Source organism: Sus scrofa, chromosome 10, assembly GCF_054392235.1.
Source record: "Sus scrofa isolate SSC_HxYL_T2T_F1_AM1 chromosome 10, Sscrofa_HxYL_maternal_Yorkshire_Landrace_v2.0, whole genome shotgun sequence".
Classification (NCBI taxonomy): domain Eukaryota; kingdom Metazoa; phylum Chordata; class Mammalia; order Artiodactyla; family Suidae; genus Sus; species Sus scrofa.
In genome coordinates, this window is record NC_139392.1 from 74,754,411 (window position 1) to 74,779,173 (window position 24,763).

Here is a 24,763-nt window from a genome sequence, read left to right on the forward strand (position 1 = left end):
ACCACTATGGAAATACCTGAGATAACTAAATATAGAAGTACCATATGACGCAGCAATAGCACTCCTGGGCATGTATCCTGACAAAAATTTCATTGAAAAAGATACATGTACCCGTATGTTCATCACAGCACTATTCACAATAGCCAAGACACGGAAACAACCTAAATACCCACTGACAGATGAATGGATTAGGAAGACGTGGTACATACATACAATGGAATACTATTCAGCCATAAAAAGACAAAATAATGCTAATTGCAGCAACAAGGATCCAACCAGAGACTCTCACACCGAGTGAAGTAAGTCAGAAATAGAAAGACAGACACCATATGGTATCACTTACATGTGGAATCTAAAATAGGGCACAAATGATCTATCTGCAAAACAGAAAAGATCATGGACATACAGGAGAGACTCATGTTTGCCACAGGGGAAAGGGAGGAGTGGGGGTCTGGGGTTAGTAGATGAAAACTCCTGCACTTGGAGTGGATGGGCAGTGAGATCCTGCTGTAGAGTGCAGGGAACTATGTATCTAACCATTTGTGATGGAACATGATGGAGGGTAATGTGAGAAAAAGAATGTGTATATATATATATGTATGACTGGGTCACTCTGCTGTACAGCAGAAATTGACAGAACACTGTAAATTAATCATAACAAAGAATAAAAAAAAAAACCCCACAAGCTCATGTAACAGGTATGAAAACATTACCAAGGATTTAGAACTCTTACTCTGTAATTACCTATATATTCAAACATCTTTTTAGGATAAGTGAAATCACCAAAAACAAAACAATGAAAAAAGCCGACAAAATCTCTCAACCCATAACAAACCACACAAATATAAAATTACTTCTATGAAGTAACCTATAATCTAAGAGATGCGGCATCAGAGAAACACAATTTAAGAAATTTTAAAGTCCTTTGTGGATTGAAAGACTGTCCAGAGTATGCTATTTAAGAATTAGAGAAGTGTAGAGGGAAGTTATCTTTCAGCTGACTTCCAATAAGAAAGCCTTGTGCAGTTAAGTGCTAAGAAAGACCAGGTAATTTGCTATGCTCCTCATTCTGTTGCAGTACTTGTTCCTTGCACCTAATCATGTATTTGCTTTAAGATAGAGATCCTTCCCTCTCATAGTCCAGCTTTTATGCTGTGAATTCTAATCACGTGGATGTAGAACTGGATTACAGCCGTGGAAATGCATGTGGTATCATAAATTTGGGATCTTAGGTTTCCCAAGGAATAGGTGAGGAGAAGCAAAGCTAAGAAAAGGAATATTCCAATTAAATATGAATCACTTCGGTCCATAGCAAAACACAGCAAGAATTATTATGAGCCAATAAAAGGCAAACTGACAGCCAGGGGTCATTTTCCTTATACTGCAGGATTTAGAATTTTACATGTTTGTACCTTATAGAATATATCTGTGATGCTTATATATATTCACTAGGCAGATTCTATGATTTAAAAATAAATATTAGGAGTACCCTGAAATCTTAGCTGCCAAACAGCTGTGAAAAACTCAACAGTTCCTGTCATAAAGAGTTACTGTGGAACATTTCAGTAGATTTTTGCGATACAGAGTGATAGCACACAGCACAGATTTTTACAGGGGCATAATCTCACATACGAGTATTTTCCAAATGGAAACAAACCTTTTCAATCAGGCCCTTCAGGATTTTAGTTTCAAACTGCTTGAGGATGCTTAGGCCAGTAAGACAATGAGCTGCCTAACTTAATAGCTTACTGCAAATAGCTTCTTAAAAACTAGTAGTATTTCTAAATGTAATTTTTACTTTTATAAAAGCAGCATATTTATTTAATAACTCCTTGTTCAAGTGCCAAACTATGTGCCAAGCACTTGTTCTATACTCTGAAAATATAGCAGAGAACTAAAGAGAAAAAATACCCCTCTTTGATATTATATTCTAATAAGACAGACAAGAAACAAAACATGCCAAACAGGTAAGAAACAAAATGAGTATGTAAAATATCTAACGTGTTGGAGACCGCTAAGTGCTATGGAGAAGAATTAGCAGGAAAAAGTGTGTGTGGATGTGGGCAAGGACTGAAAGGACTCTGGCTTTCTCTGCAAGTGAACTAGGAAACCACTGCAGGGCTCTGAGCAACAGAGCATCGCAGTCTGGTTTGTACTTTAACCATATCACTTTGGGTGCTGTACAGACACTGAACAGAAGAGGGCAAGGCAATTACCTAGCGAAGGAGGTTGGTGGCTGAATTCATGTGCCAGCAGTGGAGGTAGTAGGAAGCGATCAGATTCCCTGTCTGAGGGCACAAATCCCTCAGAAAGTTGACCAGTTTTCTCAACTACTTAAAATTCTGCCAATGAACTGCCAAAAGTTCTAATAAAGGAATGAATTTACATGAGATATTTGTTAAAAATTAATCCTAGGAGTTCCTGCGGTGGCACAGCAGTAACGAACCCAATTAGTATCCATGAGGACACAGATTCATCCCTGGCCTCCCTCAGTGGGTTAAGGATCCGGCATTGCCATGAGCTGTGGTGTAGGTCACAGACACGGCTCAGATCTGGCATTGCTGTGGCTGTGGTGTAGGCTGGCAGCTGCAGCTCCGATTCAACCCCTAGCCCGGAACTTCCATGTGCCATGGGTGTGGCACTAAAAGACAGATAAATAAATAAACAAACAAATAAATAAAATAAAATAAATCCTAACTTCAGACTGAAGGAATAGTCATTTAGCCAGAGACATGATTTTCAAAAAATGTGTATGTACTTAGGTGTTTCCCTGATGGCACAGTGGCTTAAGGATCTGACACTGTCACTGCTGTGGCTTGGGAACTTATGCGTGCCTCGGGAATGGCCACAAAAGAAAAAAAAAGGCGTACTTGATGAAAAATTAAGCACAATTACAACTAATACAGGCAGTGATGCACCAACGACCAGTTCTACAAAAAGTGTCCATCGGAATTCTTTTCATCGAAGTATACTATGAAAACTGAGTTTACCTAAGTAACTCCTAGACTTTTCAGTAACTGAGGTGGGTCTAGCTACTTGGGATGATGGCAAATGAAGGCAACCTCACACTGCTTCTAATGAAGAGTCCTAACACTAGTATCAAATGCAGTAAAATGCTCAGGACCTGTAGGACTTAGTGGGAAACAAAAGAAAACTTATAGTTAGGGACTAACTCAATCTGCTTTTACCATCTATGTTGAGAAACAGAGCTGCTCTCAATTTACACGTCTGAATGTTTGTTATATAAAAGAACACTATTTCCAGTTCAAAGGTTATCATTTCACAGAAAGTAACAACAAATTACATGTGACGATTCCATTTTGAAAAAGTACTCACCTACTTAACAAAGGCAAAAACATATGCCAAATGACCAATTTGGGGGTAGATTTTATTTATTTGACTAGAAGGCCTTCACAGTGCAGGGTGATCTTTTTTCCCAAGCGTGTGGTTGAGAAGTAACAGTTAATACCGGAAGTGAAAGGTCTACTTAGTTGTCAGCTAAAACAAAGCACGGCACAGTTTAGACCAGCATTCCCCAAAATGTGCTTCCACCCAGCACTGTGATACCTAAAGGTGATGTATGTGAATGAGAATGTTAACAGTATTTTTCTCCAAACATTTGTTTGAATATGTCAAGATGTCATTAAATGGGTAGACAGTTATCGAAATAACTTGCCTTTAAAAAATGGTTTATCAGAGCCAAGAATGCCAGGAGGTGGCATAAAGCCACGAATGTGTGATGTATAACCTGATGCACAGGATTATTTTACCAACTAACCATGATGTTGTATACCCAACAGAGAGATCAAGTTGTGATCACTCACTACAGGAATAAAGGTGTTTGCTACACCATTTGCAGCAATATATGAACATATTATAAATTTACAAATGTTCCAGAGCAAATAAACTTAGCAAATGCCAGTACAGATGAGGGAGTTCCCGTCATGGCTCAGCAAAAATGAATCTGACTGGCACCCATGAGGCCACAGGTTTGATCCCTGGCCTCGCTCAGTGGCTTAAGAATCTGATGTTGCCATGAGCTGTGGTGTAGGTCGAAGACGTGGCTCGGATCCTGCGTTGCTGTGGTTGTGGTGTAGGTAAGTAGCTACAGCTTTGACCCCTACCCTGGGAACCTCCACATGCCGTGGGTTTGGCCCTCAGAAAAAAGCCAGTACAGATGAAATACACCAAAATCTGAAATACAGATTGAAATATCTAACACAAAATGTTGGAATGATGTATTTACCAAGGAATTTACAAACTTAAGGTTACTGAATACGACTTGACCAGAGATGACTATTATTGGACATTTTGCCTTTTGGAATAGTGAAAACTTGAGAAAAATTAATTGGAGTATTACTCCTTAATCTTCTGATCCCCAAAAAAGCCTGTAATATCACATAGCACACAGATCAATTAATCTATAGGAATCAGGGAGGGTAACAGCAGGAAATGAAGGGCACACTCAAACTGGGTAACGTGATGGGTAGAGAGGTTCTAAGGACTTTACAAACGTCTGGGCAAGAGACAGAAGACCCTGCAGAGCTGGCAGTGCTGGGAAGCTGTGCCAGCCTGTTTTCTAAGGGGCAGGGGAGCAGAGAGGTCACTGAAACCCAGAGAGCATAACTGTAAGGAGACAGTGGTGGCCTTGGGTGGAGGGGTGCAGCTGACCCTATGTCGCTACAGGGAGGAAGCCAGGGAAATAAATCTACCACACTCGCTCTTCTCCTACCTACAAAATGCCTTCCCGTCCCTCTCTCACCGCCTGCCCTGATCAGAAACCAGAGGGCAAGGGAGCCTGTCAATGTCAACCATGAAAGCCAGGTTTCCGGGGCACCGGACGAGGTGAGAAAGCGTGGAGGGGATCTGGACAGCAAAACCCCATTTGATGTCAATTTCAGCTTTTTTTCCCTTTTGTTTACTAACAAGTAAAGAAGGCCCAAAATGTAAACCTTCTCAAGAGACATCTCGAAATGACTTGAAGACTCTAAATAATCAAGAACTTCCTTTAATCTGGGTAAAAGAAGCATTACCCAAATCTAGGCCAAAGGTTACATCCGCATTTGGCAAACCAACCAGAGTCCTTGAAGTTACTACCACCAATTTACATCTCACCCTAGGTTTGAGGCCAGCTAATAAGCTATGCAACTTTTCTTTGATCTGCATGCTCTGTGTTGTGTTTAATTTTTGTGAGAAAGAGAACACTTTAAACAACTCTGAGTGTAAATTCTACAGAAGTCGGCATAAAACTCAAAACTCATGTTACAGTGAAAGAGTCCCTTGAATTTTTACATATTTCGGAAAACAAGTATTTCTCACCAGTGTTTCTAGACAAAAAAGTAATTATTCCATATATTGCAAGAGTTCATTTAAATGATGTCCAAGAACCAGCAAAATTAACCAATAATGACAAAAGTCAGAATAGTGGTTATTATTTTTTTGGCTGCACTGCAGCATATGGAAGTTCCCAGGCCAGGGACTGAATCCAAGCCACAGCTGTGGCAATGCTGGATCCTTAACCTGCTGTGCCACTGAGGGAACTCCAGAGTAGAGATTATTTCTGATGGAAAGAGGACTTAAGCTAAGAAAAGGAATGAGGGAAACTTCTGGGGTGCTGCTAGAAATTTCCTACATCTAGACCTCACTTTATGTCTTGATAAATATCACATACATAAAGAATCATTGAGCTGTACAATTAAGATTAGTACACCTGACATACTCCACTGTTTGCCAAGGTTGATTATACTTAAATGACTTTCGCAATTACCTCCTCAGCAAATATCCTAACATAGAAAAGGTTTGCGTTAAAACACTTACTAGGAGTCAGCAAACTATGGCTAAGAGGCCATGGTCCCTTAAGTGGAGTTTTACTGGAACAGGACCACTGGCTACTTTCACACAACTGCAGGGTTGAATAGTTGCAGCACAGACCTATGAAGCACAAAGCTGAAAATATTTACTACCTGTTCAAGAAAAAGTATGTCACTCCCTGACTTAAACTTCAAATATATATTCAAACTGTCCCTTTGGACAGATAATTCAAATCAACCCCACTCAAACACCAAAGTAAGAGCAGAAAGATTCCAAAGACAGCTTAGTAAACCACTCAGTTAATTGTAATCAAGAATTTCATGTCAATCAACTATAATGGAAAAAATAAAATCATTTAAAAAAAAGAATTTCATAAAATGCTAACATGCAGGTGGCAGCATTCTTTTGCCTTGAACTGCTGCTGCACTGTGGGTTTAAGACGTCAAAAACTGGCACTTTATTTGGCCACACAAAATGCTAATTTTTTGATTTTGTTGTTGCCACTTTTTTAAAAAATTAAGGATTTTGGCATCTCATTAAAAAAATTAAGGAAGATGGAACAACATTAGAGCCATATTCCTATAAGGACTGCAGCAACGCTGAGGCCAAGATTTAACTGACACTTCACACTACTTGCACTGCCCACCTTTCTTACAGCAGAGGTTGAGAGGAAACTCAAATACTGCCTCTATCTGTGCCTATGTGAAAAGGAGAAGGACAAGACAGAGACTCAGGGGCTACTTAACACTCAGCTCACTTGTTACTTGACTATCCTGGGCGTGTATGTTTGCAACTTTAGATTTAACCAATGACCTATAGGGAAGAAGGCAGAGAAGAGTTAGGACATCAAAAGACTAGAAAGGGCCATAGTTAACTGGATGCTTACAAACAAGGGGGATGGCACGCCCCCTATCTTCCAAAGCAGCCCAACTCCTATCTTGGGGCAATTCTGCCTGTTAAAAAGCCACTTCATACTATTTTTGCAATTCTTTACAAGTCTGTCATTGTTTCAAAAACAAAGAGACCTTTTGTTACACTGATTAGAAGCACATCTTCATTCTTCCACCTTACTCATTCCTTAACTGCAGAGGCCAAGTTTAAGCCCTCTTCCACCAGAAAGTCCTTTCATTATCTATAGTTACCCAGACTCCCACCAACAGTCTCCTTTCTCAAGACTAGAAAAAAAGCAAAACTTTCACCTCTCTTGCCCTCTCGAGTATTCTCAATCAGCAAATAGTGAGAGTCCACCATGAGTCAGACACGTTCTAGACTCTGGGGATACAACAAGTGCTCTTGCTTTGTGGAACTTACACTAAATTATTGTTTAATAATGTAGCATAAGCTATCAACAGACTTCCTAGTGGCCATATCGTACTACTATTATTGCACTCATAGAACGCTAAATTCCCTAATTCTTTCTCAAATACATTGCTCACACTGTATGCTCAAGCAACTGAGTTACAGATCCAAACTTCTTTATGGTCATCATTGTTAAATACTCTCTTTATAGAAATCTGCCCTTCTTTTCAGTTTGTCAAGAACTTCTGGAATGCAAATTTCTTTTCCACCTTAACACATACCATACCCCTTGTTTCTTGTTGTCTTAAATCTGATAAATATACCTCTAAGTACAATCAAATCAGTCATTAAAATGTTGAACAGAACAGTACTGAGGTTACTTAGAAACCCATGTCACCAGCAACTACCCAAACAAACAAGGATGCATCCATTACTCAGTACTCATGGCTTCTCTCACTCAACAAGCTAAGTCCACCTGCTCATATTATCATATTTACATCTGTCCACAGACTACTACTGGGTTTATGTCAAACATCTTCCTAAACTTCAGACACAGTATGTTTGCCAATCTTCCCTAATCACTTTGAGAAAATAGGGTGAAAAAAAATTTTAATGGGAATCACACAGTTAAAAAGAACAATGGAGGTAGGACAGATTATTGTATAGCTTACAAAAGAAGCCAGAAATCTTTAAAGATAAATACTAGGTATGTCTTTTAAAAGAAAATCAGTTTATGAGATGATGGTCGTCACTACTGTCTAAAAAAAAAAGAGTTCCCACTGTGGTGCAGTGGGTTAAGAATCTGAATGCAGTGGCACAGGTCACAGCTGTGGCTCAGATTCAATCCCTGGTCTGGGAATTTCCATATGCAAAAGCTGCAGCCATTTAAAAAAGGACAGAAAAGAAAACATATGCTATCTTTAAGACAATTTATCTAATTATATAAACTTTTATACCTACCAAGCTTTGGCCACAGAATAGCTAAACACAATTAGCAAATTTAAACACTGGAAACTCTTTTCTATTGTTAAGGTCAAATAAGTTTTTTCCCCAACTAAAAGCTGTCTGCCTTCAATATAGTCAACGGTAGTTAATAAAAAATGGAAATGTTTTCGTATTTCTGTAAGTGTATTTGAACTCTATAAATTCTACAGTTCACATTAGAGAGTCAGATTGAAATCCTATTTTAAAATGCTAATACATATGAATAAGTCATAAAGGATAACCTTTAGCACTTGGAATTGAAATAAAATAAAAAGATAATTCATGAATACGAATAATGATTGCTGTCTGGCACAAAATCTGAAAGCACTTTTTGAATTTTAAGTGAATTTTACACTTTGAATAAACTTTCGGAGTATCATCTTCAAACTTCAGGGTTAACATCCAGCAAAGTCATTATACAAACACAAGCTGGGATTTTTGACAATCTGGCAAAAGCTAGATTACAGCTGATGCTTTTTTCTTACTAAAAGGAAAAGTTTAACCCAATAGCAGCATAGTCAAAGTTTATGTGAGGCACGTCTAACTTTAAGAAAATAAATTATAAATACTTTAAGTCCTTTGTGAAGATAAGTGCTGATATACATTATTTAAAAGCTATTAGCACATAGTAGGGCACAAATCAAGCCTCAACAAATATAAGAGCATAGAAATCATTTCAAATGTCTTTTCTAAGCACAATGGCATGAAACTTGAACTCAGCCATAGAAAAAGAAATGAGAAAAAAAATTAGATGGAGACTAAACAACATGCTACTGAAAAACCAATTAAGTCAATGATGAAATCACAGAAGAAATTAAAAAATACCTTCAGGCAAATGACAATGAAAACAACCATACAAAATCTATGGATGCAACAAAAGCAGTTCTTAGAAAGAAGGCCTTCTTTAAGAAACAAGAAAAACCTCAACCTACCCCGCCACCTAAAAGAATTAGAACAAACAAAACCTAAAGTCAGCAGAAAGGAGATAATAAAGATCAGAGAGGAAATAAGTAGATTTTTAAAAATAGGAAAAAAAAAAAAATCAATGAAACCAAGAGCCGGTTCTTTGAAAGGGTAAACAAAATTGACAAACCTCTGGCCAGGCTCACCAAGAAAAGAGAAGACTCAAACTAAGAATGAGTGTTTAATAATAATAACTCTCAGTGGATTAAGGACCTGGCATTGCCATGAGCTGTGGTGTAAGTTGCAGACGTGGCTCAGATCCTGTAGTTGCTGTGGTGTATGCTGGCAGATGCAGCTCCAGTTCCACCCTTTGCCTGGAACTTCCATATGCCACATGTGCAGCCCTAAAAAGAAAAAAAAAAGAAAGAAAGAAAAAAGAAACAGGATAAATAATAATGAATACTGTGGAAATACAAAAAAAAACCCTAAGAGACTACTGTGAAGTGTTATGTCAACAAATTAGACAACCTAGAAAAAATGGACAAGTTTCTAGAAACATAGAGCCCATCAAAACTGAATTAAAAAACAAATAATCTGAATAGACTGATCACTAGAAGTGAAAAAGAATCTGTGATTGAAAAAAACTCCCTATAAAGAAAAGTTCAGGACCAGATGGCTTCACAGTCGAATTCTATCAAACATACAAAGAGCTCATGCTGATCCTTTTCAAATTTTTCCAAAAGACCGAAGAGGAAGGAACACTCCCCCAAAGACACTCTCTGAAACCACCATGACCCTGATACCAAAACCAGACAAAGATACTACCAAAACAGAAATTACAAGCCAGTATCTTTGACGAATATAGATAGAAAATTTCTCAACAAAATATTAGCAAGCCGAATCCAACAACACATAACCACCATCAAGCTGGATCATCCCAGGGTCAGAATGATGGTTCAGCATACACAAATCAATAAATATGATAAGCCCCATCAACAAAAAGACAAAACCACATGATCATCTCAATAGATGCATAAGAAGAATTTGATAAAATTCATCATCTATTCATGATAAAAACCCTTATAAAAGTGGGGTAGAGGGAACATATCTCAATGTAGTAAAAGCCATTTATGACATACTCACAGCCAATAAAATATTCAGTGGTGAACAGTTGAAAGCCTTGCCACTAAAATCTGAAACAAGGCAAAGATGCCACTCTCACCAGTTCCACACAGTACTGTAAGTCCTAGCCACAGCAATCAGACAAGAAAAAGAAATAAAAGGTATTCAGATCTGTAAGGAAGAGGTAAAACTGCCACTATATGTGGATGACGTGATACTATATATGAAAAACTATAAAGACTCCACACAAAAACTACTAGAACTGATAAAGTAAGCAGTGTAGCAGGATACAAGATTAACATACAGAAATCATTTGCATTTCTTTACATTAACAATGAAGTATCAGAAAGGGAATGTAAACAATCCTTTTTAAAACTGTATCAAATAAAATACTTAGGAATAAATCTCACCAAAGAAGTGAAAGATTTATAGGCTGAGAACTACAAAATATCAATAAAGGAAACTGAAGGTGATTCAAAGAAATGGAAAGATATTCCACACCCCTGGACTGGAAGAATTAATATCATTAAAATGACCATACTACTCAAAGCAAACTACAGATTTAATGTGACCCCTGTCAAATTACCCATGACATTTTTCACAGAACTAGAATAATCTTAAAATTTATAAAGAACCATAAAAAGCCAGCGTTACCAAAACAATCTTGAGGAAAAACAACAAAGCAGGAGGCCTAACCTTCCCAAACTTCAGACAATATTACAAAGCCGCGGTAATCAAAACACCGTGATACTGGCACAAAAACAGACATACAGATCAATAGAGCAAAAAAGAAAGCCCAGAAATAAACCTACGCACCTATGGACAATTAATCTTCAACAAAGGAGGCAAGAGTATACAATGGGGAAGAGAGTCTCTTCAACACGTGGTGCTGGGATTGCTGGACAGCTGCATGTAAATAAATGAAGTTAGAAAAATGGCTTTAGGACTGACTGCAGTTCCCTGGTACCCTAGTGGTTAAGGACCTGGCCATGTCACCATGGTGGTGCAGGTTCCATCCCTGACCTGAGTTCTTTTGTATGCCACAAGCACAGCCCCCTAAAAAAGAAAAATGCCTTAAAGACTTAAACTGAAGACAAGATACTATAAAACTCCTATAAAGAGAACATAGGCAAAACATTCTCTGAAAATCAATCACACCAGTTTTCATAGGTCAATTTCCTAAGGCAATAGAAATACAAAAAAATAAATAAACAAATGGGGCCTAATCAAACTTAAAAGCTTTTGCACAGCAAAGAACACCATAAACAAAATGAAAAGACGACCCACGGCCAGAAGAAAATACTTGCAAATGATACAACTGACAATGGCTTAACCTCCAAAATATGCAAACAACTCATACAACTCAGTATCAAAAAACCAAACCACCCAATGGGCAAAAGACCTAAGAAGACATTTCCCCAAGAAGACATACATATGGCCAACTGGCACATGAAAAGATGCTCAACATCATTAATTATTAGAGAAATGCAAATCAAAACTACAGTAAGGTTACCACCTCACACCAGAAGGATGATTCTTTCCCTCCAAATTGCTTACCTGAATATATTTCCGCTGTGTTTCATCATTTAAAACATGTGCAACATGCTTGGAAAAAATCTTTTCCCTACCAGTTCTGGCGTGGATACCAACCATAGTGACACCAATGGGCCAAGGGGCATTTCCAATGGCCATCTGAAGGTAAGCATCATTAGCCTAAAAAGAAAGTTTTAAGAAGAGATCAGAAAAGCAGAAATACTCTGCTCATCCAAATTTTGATTTAAAGCAGTTCATAGTCTTTCATGATGTAATTTTCATCTTTTTCTTGGGCATGGTAAAAATATGACCATTCCCATTATTCAAATAAAAGAAATTAACATAAGGGTGACTTGTCCTGCCCAGGGCCACAAATGTCTGGAAAACAGAAGCCAACGCTAACCCAGTGAGTAAAAAGAAAACATTCCTTTGCAGCCTTGGTGTCCTCAAAGCTACAGTTCAGATCTAGGATTACCAGGTAGGTAATTCAAAGCACTGACAGAAAGTCTAGCCTGAGTCTCCTTTAGACTGAGGTGGCCCCATAGAAGACAGAAGCAAACTGATGTTCATGATCCAACCTACATCCACTCCCTGCACAGCAGTGCAGACCTCTGAAAGCAGGGGGTGGGAGGTGCTGTGTGTGCTGGGTCCACAGCAGATGTGTAAACAGAATTCAATACTGGCCCTCGAATCAAATAGCTGAAGGATGAGATCGTTTCACACTCTGGTCCCCCCAAACCTCCCACCTGCCAAGATCCTTAAAAGCCACAAAATTAGAGGACAGAAAGCAATGAAGACAAACTGCTCTTTCTGTAAACCAAGCCTACTACCAGAGGACGGGGGAGGGAGCAAGGAGAAAAACAAAACAGAAAGCAAGTAAATTTTAAAAAGACCCCAAGGGGAAGTTCCTGTTGTGTCTCAGCAGGTTATAAACTCGACTAGAATCCATGAGAATGTGGGTTAGATCCCTGGCCTCACTCAGTGGGTTAAGGCTCTGGTGTTGCTGTGAGCCATGGTGTCGGTTTCGAACATGGCCTGGATCCCGGGTTGCTGCGGCTGTGGTGTAGGCCCGCAGATGCAGCTCCAATTGGACCCCTAGCCTGGAACTTCCATATGCTGCAGATGTGGCCCGAAAAAAACCAAAAGGTAAAAAAATTAGGAAGACCCCAAGAGTTTCAGAGAGGCTTATATAGCCAGGTCTCAAAAAGATTTTAAAAATCAAACAGGAGTTCCCGTCGTGGCGCAGTGGTTAATGAATCCAGCTAGGAACCAATGAGGTTGCAGGTTCGGTCCCTGCCCTTGCTCAGTGGGTTAACGATCTGGCGTTGCCTTGAGCTGTGGTGTGGGTCGCAGATGTAGCTCGGATCCCACGTTGCTGTGGCTCTGGCCTAGGCCGGTGGCTATAGCTCCGATTAGATCCCTAGCCTGGGAACCTCCATATGCCACAGGAGCAGCTCTGGAAAAGGCAAAAAGACAAAAATCAAACACCTATGAGGTTGCCATGTAGAATTTTAAAGGGCATATATGCTCTTTTTTTTAAATCACTGATACTCATGTGTATAAGTTTTAACACTGGACATTAACAGATAAAATTTCCAATATGCAATTTCCCCAAATTTCCAAAGAAAACTGTCCAAATACTGAAATTTTATTTCTATACTTTATAGAAAATAAACTTTCACCTGCTTCTCACACACACAAATGAGAAAAGTAAGAAGAGGGAAGGCATCCTTTCTAGTAGCCAAGCGATCTGAATTCCTTCTGCAACAATGGGGACTTTATCTGTCCAGCCCAATGCAAACACCCTCGGAAAGTACCAGGCAATAGAAGCTATCCCCGAATAAAATTGATAGCCATAAAACAGAAACATTTTCCTTGACTGACCAAGTGGCTCTCATCCAGATGTCCTAAAACCACTACTTTAGCCCATGAGCATGAGGGTCTAATCCAGCAGCCCTCCAGTCACCCAGGAGGACCAACAGTCCCTTATGAGGACAGACGCTCAGAGCACAGGGATGAGCAATGCCACGCCCCCTTCTGGAACTGTCCCTGGAGGGGCTGCACTATATTCTCTCCTCCCCCTCTCTCCTGGGAGGCAGAGCCACAGGAAACCTCCCAGCTCTAACTTGGCTCATGGCCCAAAAGCAGGGACACGTTTCCATCCCACCGGTGGCCCAGGAGGCCCTTCTCTTCCTGTTTGCCACCACTGACTGACAGCCTTCCACCCCCCTTTCTAAAGCCCATCCCAGAAGCACAGGGACACCACGGTGCCGTCCTCTGCCACCTCCTCCCAGAGTCTGCTCAGGAGTAAAGACGTGGCGGCAAGGGCATCTCACTTATGAGGCTCTGTTATTGTTGTAGGACTGAAAGGGAGAGACGACTATGGCAGCCTCACTTGGAACATTCTTTTCAGAGAAACCGGTATAAAGGGTGGTTAAATTCCACTGTATCGTTAGTACAATAGCTCAGCTATATTATGGACTAAGGAGGCTTTTATAGCTGGCCTGGGAAACTAATCTCCATAACATTGTTTCTATGGGAAAATCTGTTCCAAGCCATAATCAACAATCTACAAACTGAAATTCAATCCCATTCATGAAATGAATACTGCCTATATCCAGTTCATGCTCTGAAGAATTTTTACCTTAAAATGACCAAGAAAAAAAAAAAAGTGTGGTCTGAAAATGTATTATTCATGCCTAACAATAAAGCTGACAATATATCAGAAAATCAAAGGGTTCTTTTTTAACTACTGATTCACTTCACATTTATTCTTAACTCAATTAAAATACTCCCACAAGAGACGGACATATTCTGTACACAACCTAGAGATGCTCATTAAACATAATTTCAATGCATAGCATGGTAATGTACCTTCACATATTCCCTCTGCAACATGAATTTAATAATATCTGTTATGGATTCTTTAATATCAGCAGGAAGATTCTGGAAAAGAAAGAAAAAAAAAACTAATTTTGGAAGCCACAGTGTACAGTTACAAACTGTATTTATTCTAACTTTATATACTCCATTTTAAAAAAATCAGTTAATAAGAGCATTTTCTGAGAAATCTCACCCTCTTCCGGAGCTTTCTGAAAAGGGGTCTGAGATAGGACTCAGTCTGTTTTTGAGTAGCACTGTTCAGTTTACCCTGCACACTCCTTTTTACATAATCTTCTCTGGCATTCAACTCCTTAGCCCAAACACCAAGAAGAAACTGTGGAAAGAAAGGATAAATTTAGACTATAACGCCACCCAGTGGTTCCACTGTTTAACAGTTCTCTGTCACACCAAATGGAATACACTCAACCTTAGAGTAAATGTCTTAACTGATTAAAACCTCATCAATGAACTATTTCTGTTTATTATGTAATAACGTATGTTGTTGAGCAGTGCCTTGTGCAAGTCACAAACTTCCCTATTCTATACTTATTTCTGGCTCAGAGATGATCCATTTCCCCTAAAAAGAATTACCAAATTTCACAGACAACTATTTGATAGAAATAAACTTTTACTCTTATTTCTTTTCTTTCTTTTTTTTTTTTTTTTTTGTCTTTTTTGCTATTTCTTTGGGCCACTCCCGCGGCATATGGAGGTTCCCAGGCTAGGGGTTGAATCGGAGCTGTAGCCACCAGCCTACGCCAGAGCCACAGCAACGCAGGATCCGAGCCGCGTCTGCAACCTACACCACAGCTCACGGCAACGCCGGATCGTTAACCCACTGAGCAAGGGCAGGGACTGAACCCGCAACCTCATGGTTCCTAGTCGGATTTGTCAACCACTGCGCCACAACAGGAACTCCCAACTCGTATTTCTATCACATAAAATTCAACCGTCTAGACGTATGAGTCATAATGCCAGATGTGCTGTGATTTTAACCAATCTTCCGAGGATGCTGTAGCATTTACACTTCCTACTACTGCAGTAGGGATCACAATTCAATTAAAAATTCCCACTAAAGCACGTGACCAAAGAAGAAGGAAAGAAAAAAGGAACCAAAGTAAACTATAACCAGCCCTCAACCTGCCCCCCAAAACTAGCCAGGTGCCCTGTGCATTTAACTGCACAAAGAGCATCCTTTCTAGACTCAGGTAGATAGTAAAGGCTGAGGAGGCCACACTCTCCTAGCGGCGCTACCTATGCATGTCCTACATGGAGAGGCCATCACTCAAAGAGGAAATTCTAGCTCATACTAGTTCCCACGCCCTAGCTAATTTCATGTCAAATCCTCAATGGACTGACAATCTTGACCAATACATCGTATTCAAACTGTAAATACAAGTAGAAGTATTTCTCACACTTAAATCTCCTGGTCTGAACACAAATAATTTGTGAATAAATGTTCCAAGCAATCGGGGACTTGCACACTCTCCCCAAACCACTGAAGAGGGAAATGCTGGGGATAAAGACAGAATGAACTAATCAGAGCAAGAAGCAGCAACTGGTAGACCTCACAGAACTGGACCATCTCTGAAAGGTTACTCAAGGGTGTGGCTGCCAATGTCCTCTCTCCTCCTTCCTTCCTTCCTGTCATCATCTCTAAGAAAAGCTTCCGGAACCCTCTCCTCATTGCATTCCTTTCCAGAATTTTTTTTTCTCTCCAGAATGTGTTTGAAAAAAATTTTAATTCTCAAAATTTATTCCTTCCACTGCTATGATTCCTTCTGTGCTGACATTAATAAGCCAGCTTTACAGAAAAAGCCAGAAAGAAAATACACATTTTCTTTGTTTAACCTCTATATCCAATGACACAGCAGTATCATGAACACCGTACATGGAGAAACATTTAATGAGGGCTGCCCTTTCCAGCCTTTAACTCAATATAATCCAAAAATCTAAGACCAGTTCTTAATCAAAAAAACTGTCCCCCTTTCCTAGCCAAAAAGTACATACCTTAAGGAATTTGGTAATGATGTCCATGTCTTTATGATCATCACCTTTTCCTAAAGACTCTCCCAGGGCCTGGAGAAAAATAATGCTTCTGCTTGTTAGTCAGGAGCAACCGCGGAACCCACACATTATCAACTCCAGACTGAACATGCTCTTTCATTACATCAGAGCGTACAAGTCTCATTTAAAAGTCTGATGGAACTTCTAGATAGGTTAAAAAGGAAATTTAAAAAAAAAAACCCCACCACCAACGTGCCATCTAAATTTAGACAGCATGTTATCTTTTATGAATCAAAAGATAAAAACAGGAAGTAAAAAGAGCGACTGCTAATGAACATGAGATTTCCTTTTAAGGGAACAAAAAATGCTCTAAAATTAGATTGTGATGATGGTTATACCAACCTGTAAATACACTAAAACCTATGGAACTGTATACTTTAAATGGTTAAATTGCATAGTATGTGACTATCTCAAAAGTGGTTTAAAACATAAGAAAAAAATCCAGAACTCCTTAGCTCAACTATGATCTCATGTACAGCATGCAACATGTGTTAAAAGCCACGAATGAAAGGTAACAGAAAAACAACTCTGTTGTATTAAGTGTTAAGAGCTTTAAATTAAGTCATATTTTTTTGGTCACGCTAGATATTTAGCTAATATATTACCTTTAATTAAGATTACATCTATCACTCCAAGTTCAACAAAATGGCAAAAGTAAAAAGGCAATCTAAGAGCTCTCTTGTGGCACAGTGGGTTAAGGATCTGGCACTGTCACTGCAGTGGACTGGGTCACTGCTGTGGTGCAGGTTTGATCCCAGGTCCGAGAATTTCTGCACAATGCAGGTGCCCTCCATCCCCCCCAAAAAGGCAAAATATTGCCAAGTGCTGGAAGGAATGTAGGGATGCAAGACACACTCTGCTGCTAGCAGGTGAAGACTGGTAAACCCATTCTAGAGAGCCATTTGACAGTACTCAAGTTAAACATACATAAATCCAGCAATCCCCCTCTCAGTCCAGAGGGCTATGTACAAGACTGTTTATCACAAAGCTTTCTGTAGTAACTGGGGGCTGGGAGCCATCTTGCTGTATGTCATTAGGAGGAACAAAAAGTAAAAGGCAGTGAATGCCACAGCTATGTCACAGCTAAAATCAAAGGTTTAGAGATGCATAAAAGCAACAAGGATGGAATTTAAAAACACAGTTCTAACAGGAAAAAGAACGAGTTAAAAAAAAAACAGGATGAAGAATTTCACAATAAAACTCATTTGGGTACACCAAACACATGCATAAAACACTACCTGTTTTACAAGACCATCGACAAATGCATATCAAACATATTAGAATGATTACTTTTGAAGGTGGGAAGTAGTGGAATGTGCAAGGAAAATGACAAAAGGGAAAGTGAACAAACAAAAAGCATGAAATAAAAGAAGCGCCTTTGTAATGACTAAAGTACAACCAATGTGCTGTGAGCTGAACAGTCTGATGCAGTCAACACCTGCTCCAGGGAGTGAAAGGCATGGTGGGGGAAGAAGGAAGCTGCTGCAGGGATTACCTCTAACTCCTCAATTGTGGTGTTTTCTTCATGAACTTTCAAATCATTCTGGGTGTCTTCCTCCCCAGGTTCTTGGCCACCCACAAGTTCATTGAGATACTGCTGATCGATCTTATCCAAAGCTGCTTTCAGATCATTCCTCAACCCCTGAGGAAAGGCAAAAAATTATACCTAGTATGAAACCTCACTGATATTTCACTTCTGATTTTTTCCTCTAATAATGAATACAACTCATTTCTTTCTCCACCAGGAGACTCGGGTGACATTTCAATTTATTATATTATACGGCTACCACCACTGTCTATTCAAAGGCAGTTTTGTGGTTTTTTTGGTCTTTTTATGGCCGCACCCACAGCATATGGAAGTTCCCAGGCCAAGAGTTGAATCGGAGCTGTAGCTGCAGGTCTATACCACAGCCACAGGAACATAGGATCCACGCCCCATCTTCAACCTACACTGCAGCTCACAGCAACGCCAGATCCTTAACCCAATTAAGTGAGGCCAGGGATCTAACCCACGTCCTCATGGATACTAGTCAGGCTCATTACTGTTGAGCCACAATGAGAACTCCTCAAAGTCAATTCTTATGAACTTATTTATCCAAATTAAGAGTACAAAATCAGCGTTCCACTGTGGTGCAGTGGGTTAAGAATCTGACTACAATGGCTTGAGTAGCTGTGGGTTCAATTCATGGTGCACTGGGTTAAAGTATCTGGTGTTGCCACAGCTGCAGCACAGGTCACAGCTGTGGCTCAAGCTCAATCCCTGGCCTGGAAACTTCCATGTGCTGTGGGTGCGCCATAAAAACTGGGGGAAAAAAAACCCACAAGAATATGCATCAACGCTGTAATTTTCAGTCTCCACTAGAGTCCCTAACTGGTTTTCCCAGTTCACTTAAAATGTCTAAGCTTACTGCAACTACTCTAAACTCCCAAAACCTTTGGTAATGTCAACAGTATAAAACCAGAGGCAACGATATCCTAGGATTTCACTATGTTTCTAACAAACCAGCAAATTCTACATTCTACTGACATCTTGTTTGTGAGCATATGGTAAAAATGGAAGCCTTGAAATTGGACCCTTCCTTACACCACATATAAAAAATAACTCAAAATGGATCCAGGACCTAAATGTAAGAGCAAAAACTATAAAACTCTTATTAGACTTAACTACAACAGAAAACAAACAATCTGACTTAAAATGGGCAAAGGACTTGAAAAGATGACATACAAATGGTAAGTAAGTAAATGAAAAGATGCTCAACATCACTAGACATTAGGGAAAAGCAAGTAAACCACAGGGAATTACCACTTCACACCCATTAGGATGACTATTACCAAGAGGACATAACAACTTGGCTAGGATATGGAGAAAGAGAACCTTTGGGTACCGCTGAAAGGTGCAGTTGCTATGGAAAACTGGCAATACCTGAAAAAGGTAAACATAGCCACACCAAGATACATTATAATTAAAATTTCAAAAGTTAAAGATGATGCCTAGAAGAGAACACAGGCAAAACATTCTGACATTAAATTGCAGTATTATTTTCTTTAATCATCTAAGGCAAAAGAAATAAAAGCAAAACTAAACAAATGGGGGCTGATTAAACTTAAAAGCTTTTGGGAGACGGGATTAAGATGGCAGAATAGAAGGTTTGGAGCTCAACTTCTCTCCTAAAAACAACAAAATTCTCAACAAAGACTGAGCAATCTCCACCCAAATGGACCGGAAACCCATAACCTTCTCCAGAAGAAAAAGAGGAGGCCACATCCACAGGTAGGAGGGGCAATTCACGATATAAACAACCCCATACCTCCCAGGTGGCAAGCTCCACAGAATGAAAACTGGCTCACAGAGACTCACATACAGGAGTGAGAGTTCTGAGCCACACATCAAACCCTCACATGCTGGGATCTGTCACTGGGAGAAAGAGCCCCTGGAGCATCTGGCATTGAAGGCCAGCGGGGCTTGTGTGCAGGAGCTCCACAGGACTGGGGGAAACAGAGACCCCATTCTTAAAAGGCGCAGATTTTCACGTGCACTGGGTCCCAGGGCAGAGTGAGGTCTCCACAGGAACCTAGGTCAAACCTGACTGCAGTTCTTGGAGGACATCATGGGAAAACAGGGGTGAATGTGGCTTGCTGTGAGGGAAGGACATTGAAGGCAAAGCTCTCAGGAATATCCAGCAGCAGTGCCTTTCACTGGAGGTGGCCATTTTGGGAAAATCTGGCCCCACCCCATCAGTCAGTGCTGAGAAGCCCCAGGGCAAACAACAATCCAGGTGGGATCACAGCCCCACCCCTCAGTAAACAGGCTACCTTAAGAGCCTCAGGCACACAGCAGCCCCTAATCACATCCAGAGACTAAGCCCACCCACCAGAGGGATTAACATCAGCTCCACCTACCAGTGGGCAGACATCAGCCCCTCCCATCAGGAAGCCTACAGCAAGCCCCCCATACCGACTTCAGCCACAAGGGGGGCAGACACCAGAAGTAAAAGAGGCTACAACTCTATTACCTATAAAAAGGTCACTACACCAAAAACCTACAAAAATGAAAAGACAGAGAACTATAACTCAGATGAGGGAGAAAGGAAAAACCCCAGAAAATCAGCTAAGCAATGAGGAGATTCTCAGCCTCCAGGAAAAAGACTTTAGACTGTTGATGCTGAAGATGATGCAAGACATTGGAAATAAACTGGAGGCAAAGATGGATAACTTACAGGAAACACTGACCAAAGAGATACAAGATATAAAACTTAAACAAGAAGAGATGCAAAATACAATAACTGAAATTAAAAAATGCACTAGAAGCAGCTAACAGCAGAATACAGGAGGCAGAAGAACAAATAAGTGAGGTGGAGGACAGATTAGCGGAAATTACGGATGCAGAACAGAAAAGAGAAAAAAGACTGAAAACAAATGAAGAGAGTCTCAGGGAACTCTGGGACAATGTTAAACGCACCAACATCCGTATTATAGGGGTGCCAGAAGGAGAAGAGAGAGAAGGGGACAGAAAAAATATTCCAAGAGATAATAGCCAAAAATTTCCCTAACATGGGAAAGGAACCACTCACTCAAATCCAGGAAGCATAACGAGTACCATATAAAATAAACCCAAGGAGGAACACACCGAGACACATAATAATCAAACTTACCAAAATTAAAGACAAAGAGAAAATCTTGAAAGCAGCTAGGGAAAAAATACAAGTAACATACAAGGGAACCCTGATGAGGTTATCAGCAGATTTTTCAGCAGAAACTCTGCAGGCCAGAAGGGAGTGGCATGATATACTTATCGTGATGAAAGGAAAAAACCTCCAACCAAGAATACTCTACCCAGCAAGGCTCTCATTCAGATTTGAAGGAGAAATCAAAACTTCCTCAGATAAGCAAAAGCTGAGAGAATTCAGCAACACTAAACCAGCCTTACAACAAATACTAAAGGAACTTCTCTAGGCAGGAAAGAAAAGATCAGCAACAGGAAACAAAAATTCCACAAATGACAAGGCTCACCAGTAAAGGCATATATACAGTAAAGATATGAAATCATCCATGCACAATTATACCACCAAAATCAGAAATCATGAGAAGAGGTGGGTACAAATGCAGTACACCAGAGATGAACTTGCAATTAAGAGAACAACAACTTAAAACAATCTCATATACATATAGACTCTTACATCAAAACTTCAGAATAACTGCAAACCAAAAATCTACAATTGATACACAAACAAGGAATCTCTGGAGAAGAAATATATCTCATAGTAAATAAGTGCATAATCCACCATGAAGGGGGTCATGTGACATCATTCTCGGAATGCTGAAGTCTTCTTAGATCTGATTCTGATTTCCTCTCCATCGAAGAATTTATGATAATTATAATTAAATAATGCCACTGTACAATTAAATAATACAGTTCCACAACTGTATTATTAATAACCATTTCTCTCCATGGTACAATGTAAAGTCCATAATGTCTTGTTTATCATATCACCTAGAATGGTGTAATGCCTTTATTGAAGAAACAATGAGATGGAACAAATTGTGAGGACATATTTATATAATTACATTGTTTTTTAACCAACTTATGCATTTTATATTTTACTTATTTTCAGGGGGTGTATTATTTTTGTTATGCTTACCAGTTAAGTTATTCTTTTTACTATGTTATATAAAATATTTAATGGTACATAAGGCTTTCTTCTTTATAAACTTTAGTTGCATAATATAACAATTTAATATAATGCTAATTTTTAAAGAAAAACTGAAATGTAATAGATAAAACTAAGTAGTAAAGACAAAAGCCATAAAATTGGGATAAAGTATAGAATAAATTTCCTATTTGTCTCAGCATATTTTCCATTCCACTTCTCCAGTGGGAGTCACTTAATCTGTTTCTTAAGATCCATGTTATAATAATCTGTGTGAATGTAATTGTGTGTAAATGTATGTATTTTATTCTGTAAAAAAAAAATAAAAATAAATTAAGGCACCCTAAACTTAAAAGCTTTTGCACAGCAAGGAGACCATCAACAAAACAAGAAGTCAATCTAAGAAATAGGAGAAAATATTTACAAATGATCTGACTGACAAGGGGTTAATAGCCAAAATATCCAAACAGCTCAAACAACTACGTACCAATCCAAAATGGTCAGAAGAACCTGAATAGATGCTTCTCCAAAGTAGACATACAAATGGCTAATAGGCCATAGGCACATGAAAAGATGCTCAACACTGCTAATTATTAGAGCAATAAAAATCAAAGCCACAGGAGTTCCCGTCATGGTGCAGTGGTTAACGAATCCGACTAGGAACCATGAGGTTGCGGGTTCAGTCCCTGCCCTTGCTCAGTGGGTTAACGATCCGGCGTTGCCATGAGCTGTGGTGTAGGTTGCAGACGCGGCTCGGATCCAGCATTGCTGTGGCTCTGGCCTAAGCCGGTGGCTACAGCTCCGATTCAACTCCTAGCCTGGGAACCTCCATATGCCGAGGGAGCGGCCCAAGAAATAGCAAAAAAAAAAAAAAAAAAAAAAAAAAAAAGACAAAAAAATCAAAGCCACAATGAGGTATCCCTTCACACCTGTCAGAATGGCTATCGACAAAGTCTACCAACGGTAAACATTGAAGAGGCTGTGGAGAAAAGGGAACCTTCATTCACTGTTGGTGGTACGTAAACTGGTGCAGACATTGTGGAAATGTATGGTGGTTCCTTAAAAAACTAAAAACAGAACTACCATATGATTCAGCAATTCCACTCCTGGGTATGCATCTGGAAAAAATGAAAACAACTCATTTGAAAAGATACATGCATCCCAGTGTTCATAACAGCACTATTTACAATAGCTAAGACATGGAAGCAACCTGAGTGCCTAAAAGACGAATGGATTAAGATGATGTGGTGTGTCCATATGTGCGCGCACGTGCACCCACACACACAGAGGTACTAGCCATAAAAAAAAAAGAGCAAAATTCTGTCATTTTCAACAACATGGATGGACCTGGAGAGCATTATGCTTAGTAAAATAAGTCAGAGAAAGACAAACACTGTATGATATCACTTATTTGTGGCATCTGAAAAATAATACGGATGAATGTATATGCAAAACGGAAACAGACTCACAGATATAGAAAACAAACTTGTTTTCAAAGGGGAAAGGAAAGAGGAAATGGACAAATTAGGGGTATGGGATTAAAAGATGCAAACTACTATATTTAAAATAGATAAGCAACCAAGATATACTAGATAGTACAGAGAATTATACTCATTATCTTTTAACAACCTATAATGGAGTATAATCTGCATAGTGAATCACTGCTCCATACCTGAATTTAACACAATACTGTAATTTTTTAAATCAGTTATCAACTATAATTCAATTTTTTAAATAAGTTAAAGACAAAGAGAGAATCTTAAAAGCACAGGAAGAGAAAACGACTCGTTCATACAAGGGATTCCCCCCCACACCATGAGACAATCAGCAGATTTTTTTTTTTTTTTTTTTGCTTTTTAGGGAGCATATGGAGGTTCCCAGGCTAGGAGTCAAATCGGAGCTACAGCTGCTGGCCTACACCACAGCCACAGCACTGCAGGATCGAAGCCACGTCTTCGACCTACACCACAGCTCACAGCAATGCTGGATCCTTAACCCACTGAGTGAGGCCAAGGATCGAACCCACAACCTCATGGTTACGAGCTGGATTCATTTCTGCTGTGCCACAATGGGAACTCCTATCAGCACATTTTTAAGCAGAACCTTTGTAGGACAGACGAGAGTGGCATGATATATTCTAAATGCTACAAGAAAAAACTTCCAAGAACACTCTACCCAGCAAAGTTATCATTCAGAATTGAAGGAGACGTAAGAGTTTCCAGAAAAAGTTAGAGGAGTTCATCTCCACTAAACAAGCTTACAAGAAATGTTAAAGGAACTTCTTTAAACTGAAAAGAAAGGGTACTAATTAAGAACAAGAAAACATACGAATGTACAAATCTCACTGGTAAAGGTGGCAATTTAATCACTTATAAAGCTAGTATGAAGATTAAGAGAAAAACAGTAAAAATAACGATAATAGCTCAGGGCTACACAAGACAAAAAAAAAAGATGTAAATTGTAGTATTAGAAACATAAAACGTGGAGGGAAGAGAGTGAACATGCAGAGCTTC

At 39.4% G+C, this 24,763-nt stretch overlaps 1 protein-coding gene across 2 annotated transcripts in view; it reads right to left on the reverse strand.

Moving 5' to 3' along the window:
* Positions 1-24,763, reverse strand: part of PRPF18 (pre-mRNA processing factor 18) — a 58,502-nt gene that overhangs the window by 10,392 nt on the left and 23,347 nt on the right. For both annotated transcript variants that reach the window (XM_021063991.2, NM_001244859.1), the window contains 5 exon segments: positions 18,098-18,244; positions 16,546-16,614; positions 14,729-14,869; positions 14,527-14,598; positions 11,677-11,832 (listed from right to left, as the gene is read on the reverse strand). In XM_021063991.2, the coding sequence (XP_020919650.1) occupies positions 11,677-11,832; positions 14,527-14,598; positions 14,729-14,869; positions 16,546-16,614; positions 18,098-18,244 (585 nt within the window).